We start from the raw sequence: 11,359 nt of genomic DNA on the forward strand, positions 1-11,359 counted from the left end.
TGAAACTGCGATCGCGCTAACGACCAGCAGCCGAGCGATCGACTAAGATTGATTTTTCAAAGTGAATCCGGCGATCCTCGTCTCGAACGGATATAGAATTATCGACGCAAGACGTTCCACGGTTTTCGCGGAAGGGAAAACGCCCGGCGAGTCTCGGGGAGGTGAAACGATTCCCAGAGGGACACCTGTGCTCGCCGCTCTCGAACGTGTTTTAATGAGACGACGCTTTGAGAACGAGCGAGAAAGAAACGTGGGAAACAATAGCGGGGACTCTAATCTGAAGGGCACTGGATCGAACCCTTCTCCCGCAGCATTGTCTGCCTCGAACCCTTTCGCCGGTGCCACCTTTTCTTCGCTCTCTCCCTCGGCCTTTCCACGACCCTCGCGAATCTCCGCGTGCACGGAGCGAGACAGACCGAGCGGCAGCCCGGCGAGAGCGGCGAGGACAGCAGGGGGACAGAGCGAGAGGGGTGGAGAGAGGCCAGCTACAGAATAGTTACTGGCCCTCCTCGACATTATCTTTACGCCTTTGCCGGCGTACAAAAGGAACGACGGAAGCCGGGAGGGTTTGAGAAAAGACTCCGGGAGAAATGTTTGTCCGACCCGAACGCGAGTTTGCTTTTCTTATTTCTAACCCCTCTCCGCCATCTTGCACCGCGACCTGTCCTCTGACCTTCTTGCCCGCGTAGATTCGACGCGAGCCGTCGAATCCGAGTCACTGGGGCTGCCTCGGGAATGCTTTGTCGGTTAAACCCTCGATCGCGAGATTCTTGCGGGAATACCGTGAAACGGTCTTCCACCCTTCGATAATGAGGATTTAAAAATTCGATTACAGCCGAAATGGATTGCTAAGTACTGGGAGGAGATGTGTTGATTTTTCAAGATCGAATTATATATTGAGAAGCGATGCAAGGTTTCTTCAGAAAAAGTTCTTCGACGTTTGTCTTTTTCACTGAACGAGCGGATTTCGAGGTTTGCCGAGAGAAACGACGATGACGTACTGTTTGATGATTACGACAGTGTGCGCATTGTTTCGAAGAAAATAAAACCGAAATCGAACACCGTCCTGTTACATCTGCCACGAATCACCGAAAATCGTGAATTCGCGCGGACGTTAGCAGGGGGAGAATCGGATTTTACGGGAAGGGGTTGAATGAAACAAGTTTGGCCGAGATTCGTAAAATTTTATGATCGAGCCGCGTTTTTTTACACGCCCGCGGTATTTACGGGGACGCGAACTGTGGAACGATACACGCGGTTTCATAGAAATTTAGTGAAACTTGGGTCTCGCGGTTTAATGCATCGCAGTCCTTGGTTTCCGGAGGAAACGAGTCGCTGGTGAATTCTGGTCTGTACGAGACACGCGGGAAAACCTATGCTCGCGTACCGATTGGAAAATGAAAGTTAATTTGAAGCGTAGTCTGGCTTTACGGTGCAATTCGAACAGACAGGGACATCGTTTTGAATCATTTTTTTGGCGGGCTGGAAGTCCTTATGAACGTCGAACGGATGATGCCATATTAAATCGGAGATTCGACAGGGGATGAAATTCCAGGGTTTCGAGGGAACTCGACGAAGATAAACAGAAAAGTAGATCGAAAGTCTGAGCGACGTTAGTCGCGCAGAAATTAAAGTCGCTCGGACGACCGGGGATCGTAGACTATTCGCGAGTAACCGACGCTGACCGCGGGTCACGATGATCTAAACCCTTGCCGCGAACACCGGGATCATTTGATATCCGAAACATCGCACCGCTCACGAGCAGTGCGGGTCGACAGAATGTTCGGACGCGAATTGACGCTATCGCGGGGACAGGACACCTTCCAACGCGCGAACGTTCCAGAACTAAAAAGCTAACGAATAGGGAAGCGTACCACCTGACGCGCGGCAGGTCATTTATCAGGATTGCAGGGATTAAAAAGTTTCCGATACAGCCTGCGACGGGAGACTCTCGGACATCCTTAAGGAAAGCGTAAGACGGAGGTATATACGTGCGCACTTACATCGAACCTCAACTTTTATACAGTAAGGATTATTGAACCTCGAATTTATGATTCTCGAAAATTTAGTGTCTACTATCCGTACCCTTGGAAACGAAGCTAAACGATATCCCGAGCATTCCAGTAACTTCAACGCGAAATGATCTCTACAGTGCGATAACGATCGTCTCGACCGAATTAACCGTTTTACACGAGCATCGTCTCGATCGTTACGATGCAAACATTGCCCAACAATGTACACCCGATACTCCACATGGAGGAAACGGTGACCCCAAAAACAAGCCTGCGTGGAAACGCGACGATTACGCGAGCAGAGGCAACGAGGCAGAAAGAAAAAGCCGGACCACCTGTATCTCCCGGAAACTGGATCACATCCGAGCGATCCGGGAGCGAAGGATCCTCGTTCCCGCGATTCCGGCGAGGCGGGGGTGGTGTTCTAGTCATTTAGAGGATCGAACGAAGTCGAGCTGGCACTTACGACAGCAGCCCGCGGCATTCGGGCGCGAATTTCGTTCTAGCCAGATAACATGTTCCCGGATGGAACAGGGGTAAAGGAGGGAGGGAGGGGGGGGCGGCAAAGCCGTGAACGGTCTCGCGAGTGGGCAGATGCGCGCGCGTGCGTCGGGGGTGGGAGGTTAGGGGATGACGAAAGCGTGGCGGCGGCATGGCGAACATGGCGTCGTCGAGGTCGCGGTTGCGCGCGCCGAGCATCGGCCGCGTGACCACGATCAATAACTGTACGCGGGTGTTGTGCCGGGGCAAAGGATGTTGAATTCGAAAAGTGTTATTCCGCGCGTCTATCTCTGAATGATATGGAAGGGAACGCCTCTCCACGTGGGTGCCACGTGTGCGCTTCCGCCCGCGTCTCTTACGCGCGTGCACACGGCGGCCCGTCCCGATTTTCGTTGTCGTCCGTCGCCGGTCCAAAACAGAGGATGGAACGCCACGCGTTGTCCCCCGACCCTTCCTTTTCGCGCCTATGTCCTATCGTCGGACATAGGACGCGACCCCCTTCGACGTTTCTGCTATCGCGGATCGAGCGTTGCGTCGATCGCCGCTCGGGTTTCTAGCGGAACATAGACGACGCTTCCCCGTTTTCTATCCGCGGTACGTCGAGCGAGGGGGGATGATACTGGAGGTAATTAATGATAGTCGAAAGGGTTCCGTTTCATTTCGATCGGGACGAGTTTAAAATGGGGTAGAGTTGCGAGACGCGAACTTGTTTATGGGATAACGAGTAATCTCGAAGAATAGCTGGGAAGAATAGTTTGGCGATATCGCGTTAGGCTGAACTATACTGGAAGCAGATGTTCTAGAAGGGTTGAGAATGATAGAGAACTAGTAGATGAGACGTGGAGCGTTAGAATGGTTGGCGTTAGACGTCGAGTCGTCGCGGTAACGCGGTTCGATAGACGGTAAACAGTCTGGCTTGTATAGAGAAACGTTTCTCGATCGAGCGACACGGTCGGATCGTATCGGGACACGATACGCAATGATAACGATACGCAAACCCGATGATGTACGCGCTCAAAGACAGAAGGCCTGAGATTATAGGACACGCGCGCCGATATAATTGTGATATTATATGTCGGTGAAGATAAAAAGGTAGATCAAAATAGGAGTAAAAATGTATATCATTTCTATGTTGTGTATACATGTGCGTGTATACGTGGTCTGATATATACACACACGTGTACGAGAAATAAACGAGACCGTGTGGATGGGTGGACTAACCTGCTAGCCGCAAGGCCGACATTCTCTGAAACTCTGGCTCCTGCAGCCACTTCCACATCCGTCGGAACGTCTCGCGTCCGCTTTTCAGCTTCGACCAGGGTTTCGGGTTACGGAGCAGGTCGCTGAGGGTGCCCTGGCTACGGCACAGGACCCTCTGGGCGAATATCGCCTGCGGTATGCTGTACCTCTTGAGCTCCGCGCTGATCCTCTGCGCCAGCTCCTTCGTGTTGATCTCCTCGACCTCGCCGGCACCGTTCCCAGCGGACGACACCGTTTTCATCACGACGGACGTGTGCTGCACGTGCTGCGTGTGCGATATCGTCTGCTGCGTCATCGACTGTTGCTGCTGCTGCTGCTGTTGCTGCTGCTGCTGCTGCTGCTGTTGCTGCTGTTGTTGCTGCTGCTGTTGCTGTTGCAGCTGAGTCTGCATGGGAGGTGGTGACGCGGCTGGTACCGAGTGCGTGGGCGGCGAATGATGCGAGGGCGCGAAACTTGCCGTCGCGGAAACCGCGGGCGGCGAGGATGGGCTCAACGCCGCCGGGCTCTGTTGTAGCCGCGGCAAAAACGCCGGATCGTAGTGCGGGCTCGCGGACTTGTGCGGCGAGTTCAGCCCGCTCTGGCTGTAGGCGCTCTGGGGCGACAAAGGGCTCGGCTGTAGTCCAGCGCCGGGCGAAGGATAATTGTGCGGCGGCGACATCCCCATCGACGGCAGCTTGTCGTACGCGTACGGCGAGCTGCCCATACCGAGGCCGATGTTACCGAGGCCGTTGTTCTGCATGACCGCGAAACTGCCGGTCACACCGCCGGCCGTGTGCGCGCTGTAGACGAATTTGTCGCTCATCGTCGAGATCGGCGGTAACGGCTGCAAAGGCGTTAGGGTCGCGTACGACGAGCCCGGGCTGAAGCCAGGCGGCGACATCCTCTCCGCGACCGAGGTCAGTGTCTGATAGGTCGGCTCCGGCTGCATCGCCCTGAAGTCCGTCGCGTCGATCATACTCGCGACCGAGACGCTTATCCCCGACGTCGGCGTTAGCTTGCCCGGACTGAGGAGCTCCGAGTCGGCGTCACGCGAGTCCACGTCCACGTCCTGAGGTGGCACGATCACCGACAGGGACTCCCTCGCGTTCTGTCTACTACTACCACCACCACCACCACCACCACCACTACCACCACCTCCACCGCCGCCGCCGCCGCCGCCGCCACCGCCACCGCCACCGTTTCCGTTGCCACCACCGGCGCCACCGACGGCACCTCCGCCGCTGCCGCCACTGCTGCTACTCGTGCTACTGCTACTGCTCGCGCTACCGCTACCACCGCCGCCACCACCACCACCTCCACCACCACCACTACCACTAACGCCGCCACCACCGCCACCACTGCTGCCGCCACCGCCGCCGCCACCGCCGCCGCCGCCACCGCCGCCGCCGCCACCACCACCACTACCACCACTGTTACCGTTACTCGGTGGTTCCTGGGACGACGACAGATCCTCCGCGGCGGTGAGCTCTCGCTCCTCCTTGACGCCGAGCGCGCCGGCCGCCAGTAGTTCCAGCGGCAAGCTCGCGCACGCGATGTCGGGACTTTGCGAGGCGGAAGACGACATACCCTCTGCGCTACCACCTCCACCGTTTCCACTTCCACCGTGGCTTCTACCTCCACCACCGCTGCTCCCGATGCCGCTGCTGCTGCCACCGCTGATGACTCCTCCAGTTCCTCCTCTTTCGTGTTGCTGATGATGACGATGATGATGGTGCTGCTGCAAATGTTGATGATGCTGCTGGTGATGGTGGTGATGTTGTTGCAGCTGTTGGTGGTGTTGTTGTTGCTGTTGATGATGGGTCTGTGAAAGATGATGATTTTGTTGCCTTTGTTGATGTTGTTGTTGTGGCAGTTGTTGGTTTTGGTGATGGTGGTGATGGTGGTGCTGCTGATGATGATGATGATGATGATGGTGATGCCTACTACCCCCACCAAACACCGTTCCTCTACCACCCGCGTTGCTACCACCTCCCCCGGCGTTTCCTCCACCACCTGCACAGTTCCCATTCGCGCCACCCCCACCGGTTCCCCGGCCATGCGTAGACACCACCGCCGAGGAATCGACCGAGTCCAGTAATTGCTCGCTATGCGATTGATGATCGGCTATGTCCCCTATACCTTCCATTTACGCACATCTAGTTCGTGTGGCCGCGCACTCGCTCTCCCGTGCTCGGACACACCGCGTGCACCACGACCCGCGTTTTATACTCGCGTTCCTCTCCGCTCGCGAACCGCGCGCGTTCCACGAGGACACGTTGTTTCTCTCTCCTGTTCCTCCCCTTTCTACTTTCTTCCCTCGAGAGGTTCACCTACTATACTACTCGCGCGCGCGAACGTCACCGAGAAAGTACCGAGGCTCGATCCTCGCCGACACTCCTTCGAAAAGCTCGACCGGCACGCAAACGAATCCAAAGAATCCTAGAAAATGCATACTCTCTTCCTCTGTCGGTCCGTCGGTTACACGCGGCCACCGTTGCGCGCGATACTTCGTCACTGAACGGAGGACCGCGGCGTGTATACCGGCGAGGACGATTCTCTGGACGACAACAACCACCACCGATGACACCTCCTCGTGTTCGAAGACAACGACCACAACGACGACGACGACGACGACAACGACAACAGTCCCGTGCTGCGTGTCACGGTACCGAGGACTCGGCCGACTTCACTCGTGCGGGTCACCGATGTGATTATCGTTTCTGAGAACGGTTCAAACGACGACGACGACAACGTCACCGGCTCCGTTGCTGCTGTTGCCGCCGCTACAATCGTTCCGGCACTTCGCCGGATCGGCATAGGGATCCGGTTGCACAGTAGCGGCGACCACCGTGCGCCCATGACATACGCGGAGCGAGTGAGAGATCGCACACGCCGCGCTCCAGTGAATACGTTAGTCCGTGTGCTCCGAGCGCGCGGCAAGGGAGACCTCGGAGAGAAAAAGAGCGAGCTAGCGAGCGAGAGCAACCTAGCAGAGAAATAAAGAGAGAGAGGAAGAGGGACATAGTTAGCTAGCACACAACCTGAAAGAGAAGAGGATAAGAGGGGAAGGGGGGACTCTTTCTCTCTCGTTACGTGTTTCTCTCTTTCTTTCGCTCTCCGTCTCTTCGTACGATAGTCTTTCTTTACTCCCTCTTTCTCTCTCTCTCTCTCTCTGTCTCTCTTTCTGTTCGTGTACCCCCGAGCAGTCCAGAGGAGACCCTACCGTTCCGTTTCACTCCGTCCCCCTACCCGGGTGTTCGGCACACGAGCCACTACCACCACCGGGAAGCAGCCACTACCACCGGCAGCCAGCTACCGTTACCACCTGGTCTACCCTACTACTACTTCTCCCTTCGTCCCTGTCTTTCCCTCTATTCGTTTTCCTCCGCCTTTCTTTTCCTAACCGTGTCCTTCTCCTCCGATACGTGCCTATTCCCTTTTTCCTCTCTCCCTCTATCCTCCTGCCTGCTCCTAAGTTTTTTTCCTTCCTACATTCCCCCCGGGTTTCGGTGTAAGCGACACCCTCCTGTCGCGTGCTACGCTCTAACTACGCTTCCCACCGTGGTCCAGGTGCGACACTCGGTGTGCTATCCTCCTTCGCTTTCCCACTTCACTCGCGCCATGCCTGTCTCGTTCTTTCTCTGTTTACCGTGCCAGTGGAGGAACACCATCCCCACCCCCCTGCCCCGTAGCTGCCACCACCATCCACCATCACCAGCACCACCACCACTGCCGCTGCTTCCACCACCCACCACCATCACCGTCACATCCACCACCATCATCACCAAACGCACACGATATCGCCTGTCATCCTCTCCTTTCCTCGCACACGCTCTCCCTTTCATTCCCACTCGCTCCCTTCCTCTCTCATCCTCTCTCTCACTCACTCTGTCGTACCTGCGCGCGATCCTTCCCAGACACGGACACCACGTGAAAAGTTAACCCCCTTTCCGCGGAACGGTATTTAACACACGGCGACGACAACCGACGTCGCGGGACCGATCTGAAGGTGGCCTCGCGTTATCCGTGGCCCGACGATCGACTCCCGGCCGTGTGGACTCTCGTCGGCGATCGTCTTTCGTTCCGGTCGGTAGGTTTCTCTTTTTCTCGCCGTCCTGTCACACCGATATCCCGTGCTCTCCCCTCTCTCTCTCTCTCTCTCTCTCTCTCTTCCGCCCGTGACCCGCGGTTACTCTCTGTCCTCGTCCGTCCCCCGTGCGTCGGGCGCAACTTTATTATTGCGTCTCGCCGTTGATAGCACGTGACAACGCGCGCGCGGAGGTCCTTTTCCCGGCGTGCTCCCGTCCCGTCCGCGTACCCGATAGTCCTCCGACGGGTTATCTCCGCGAAACCGACCCCCCCAGACGCTTTCTAAGTCGCCAACGACGGCACATTCGTCGCCCGTCGTCGTGTGCCGCGGGGGACCACTACGTGCGCGCCACCGACACCGTCACTGTACCACCACCACCATCATCGCGGCCACCACCACTGCCGCCGACACTGGCACGAGCACCACCACCGCCAACGGGAAACGGCGACGCCGCCACCGACGCCGCCACCACTCTGCCGTCACTCAGCGTTCTATCGATTTTCCGATACCTCGTGACCAACGTAGCTCGATGCGCCGATACTTCGAGCATAAACATCGACTGGCTCTATCCGACGGTCCGCGGCTCGCTCGCTCGCTCTGTTCGCTGGCTGTGTGTCCCCTATAGCCACCACCTTACGTCGGCTGATTGACTGGCTGCCTCGATCGGCCTGGCCTAGTCCGGCCTGGCCCAGCACACGGCCTCCTCGATCCGATTATCGACTGACGACGTCCGTCGATCGTCTTTTCTACGATCCCGCGGTGTCCCCTCTTCTTCGCTCGCGACCTTACCGACGGGTTTCCGGTTCTGCACTTCGAATAATCCACAGTCTCAGGAGTTCCCGTCGCCGGGACGTCTCGTACTCGTGTCCGAGACGCTATTCGATTGTTCCCTCGGAATCATCACTGGACGTAGCTTCTTTCGATAGCGATTCGAGTCTCCCTCGAGTGTCTTCGAAGACTAGAACCGAGTTCCTCGAATGTTCGTTTAAAATCCTCCTCGAGTCCGACGATGAAACTTATCCTTCCCCGAAGAGCGTGCCGACAGCCGAAATTCCTCCGATCGGTTCCTCCGCAGAGTCTTCGGGAAGATTCCTCTAAGCCCGGACTTCGGGCCGCCTAGCGATCGGGCCCCCGAACTTCCTTCCGGATCGTCCTTCGCCGGGCTTCCCCCCTCCACGTTGGGCCGGTGAAGTTCAGAAGCTCGGTGCGTTCCCCATCGGGGGAGAACGGTCTCCTCGTGTCCGCGTTTCGAGAAGATTCCGAGGCCGGTCCCGCGCGTCGCCGCACCGAATCCCGTGATCAATACGCAATCGAACGACGGCCGCAGCAGGTACGCGGGCTTGGAAACCGGCGAGCGCGAGCGGTGCAACGGATAGGCCCCCGGAATCGATCAGCGTCGGCCTCCACGTGTCCCGAAGCGTTTGCGAGTGGCGAAGACGCGCTCGAGGGCCGCCGGTTCGGCCGACGGAGACGCAATTTCCACGATCGAAACGCGCATCCCCCGTCGCGCGACTTGCCGAGGGGTGGCCGCCGGCAGCAGCGGCGGCGACGGCGGCGGGCTTCGAACACACGGGGAGAGAGACGAACACGGGGGGCCAGTTCCCAAGATGTCCTCTCCCTTGGGTCTATCCTCCCCTCCGCCGCGGGCTGACGATCGAGGGTCGAGGACGATGGTCGAAGAGAGCCGTGCACGGAGAGTAATATCGACGACGCGAACGCGGCCGGCGAGTCGAACGGAGGAGAGACCCGGCCGTCGATAGAGAAATCAATGATGAACCGCTGCCCGACGGGTGGGGGGAGCGTGGCTCGGCCAGGAGAGTGGGGGCAGGGTGAGCGAGGGTGAGAGATAGATAGGCGACTGGGGAGGAGAATGCGGCCGAGAGCTTCGATCGATCTCCTTCACCGGCGCGTTCGGAAATCGTTCGCGGAATCGTATCTGGAAAATCGTTCGGCGGACCGACGCGCGCGTGTCACCCGACAGAGGCCGATCCTCTTCGACTCGCGATCCCGTCGCACGTTCGCGTCGCTCGTGCGCGTTCACGCGCAAGCGTGAACGCTCACCCTTCGCAGAACGACGGAAAGAGAGAGAGAGAGAGAGAGGGAGAGCGAGAGAGGCTCGCTCTCACCCCGTTCGCCGGGCCACCCTCTCTTCGCTAACCGCTTCCGCGAGGGAGGCACGAACGATAACGATACTCCGCGTCGATTTCCCTTATCGATTGTTCCTCCGCCGCGCTCGATAACCGTATCGCTCTATCGGTCCTCCGTCGATTTCCCTTGTTGATACCGTGCGCGTCGCGTTGCAAAGACGAAAACCCCGTTGACGCGCGCCGAGGATTCCGCGTTTTACGAACCGCGCGCTTAGACGGGGCGTACAACGGATACAACGCTCGGTGTTCACGGGCGAAAGGACGCGAGGGGAAGCGTGCACGAGCGGCTGCGTGGAGGGAGAACAGAGAAAGACGGAGGGACGGGAGAGAGCGCGAGCGCGCGCGCGCCCGCTTTGCCCCCTTTCGGCGCGACCAGCGAGCGGGCCGCCGAGTTGCGCAAATCGCGGACGCGACTGTACGTGTAGATACGTCTGAACGTGCCGTCGACGTAGTTTATCTCTCTCTCTCACTCTCTCTCTCTCTATCTTTCTCTATTTCTCTGTCCGTCTCTTTCCTTTGCGCGTCCTTTCCGTCGACGACGACGACGACGACGCTGGCTCTGCCGCTACGGAGGCCGGAGGGGAACACGTTGGCGTGTAAGGGTGGGGAATGCCAGAGGGGTGGAGATCTTGCCACGGGGATCTGTAACGAACTCGATACGCAGGGGTTGCGCGGGGCGACGGGCGGAGAACCCGTGGTGAGTGCTGCGGGGTGCAGGGAGGAGAGCTGCGAGGGGTGGCTCAGGGACTGGCTGACGTTTCTTAGCGCCCTGACCTAAGGGATGCCGAGGAAACCGGTATTCCCGGATTGTTCTGCGTTGCTCGACGAAGACGACTGCGTCGTTGCCGGAAAGTTTCGAGATTTTGCGCAATCATTTTTGTTTAAGGGTGAACCGTCGGCAATACGGCGCTTTGGTTGCTGATAAATGTTACGTGAATTTGGGATTCGAAATCCCAGAAGGATTAGGCTTCGAAAGTTAGGCTACGGTGGTAGTTGATGCTTGAGAGAAATTTACTGGAAGGATAATTGACGAGGAATATTGCGCAATGTTGACATCGTTTGCTAGTTTGATATTGTTAGGTGTTGTATAAATAGTGTAGAAGTAAATTTTGAATCGGGGTAGAAGCACGTGGCGCAGACTTTCGGTCGGGTTTAATCAATGACGATGATCGTCGCGGGTCCTCGTGGATCGCGTGGATATGGTATTTTACGCTTGTGAATAATTCATTTTTGTTGAAATGCCGCGGTGTATGGTTTCTTTGGCTGGTCGGGGATTATTGACGATAAAGCGACTGTTGCCGGCCTGCTCGTAAAGAAAGCTCGCGGCAAGGGGTTGAGGAATATGAAGCGATTTATTTGCGCGGAGTTGC

The 11,359-nt window shown here is 57.4% G+C and overlaps 1 protein-coding gene across 5 annotated transcripts in view; it reads right to left on the bottom strand.

Annotated features, from left to right (window-relative positions):
• Positions 1-7,567, bottom strand: part of LOC116431859 (uncharacterized) — a 114,891-nt gene extending 107,324 nt beyond the window's left edge. The window contains exons 1-2 of one of the 5 annotated variants that reach the window (XM_076366738.1): positions 7,505-7,567; positions 3,735-5,574 (exon numbers count right to left, since the gene is read on the bottom strand). In XM_076366738.1, the coding sequence (XP_076222853.1) occupies positions 3,735-5,574; positions 7,505-7,534 (1,870 nt within the window). In that variant the 5' untranslated portion in view covers positions 7,535-7,567. Of the gene's footprint in view, positions 1-3,734; positions 6,725-7,504 lie in introns of those variants that run through there. The other 4 variants (XM_076366735.1, XM_076366734.1, XM_076366736.1 and 1 more) reach the window with 4 other exon arrangements.
• Between the last annotated feature and the right edge of the window lie 3,792 nt (positions 7,568-11,359).

Source organism: Nomia melanderi, chromosome 4 (assembly GCF_051020985.1).
Source record: "Nomia melanderi isolate GNS246 chromosome 4, iyNomMela1, whole genome shotgun sequence".
NCBI classification, from domain to species: Eukaryota; Metazoa; Arthropoda; class Insecta; order Hymenoptera; family Halictidae; genus Nomia; species Nomia melanderi.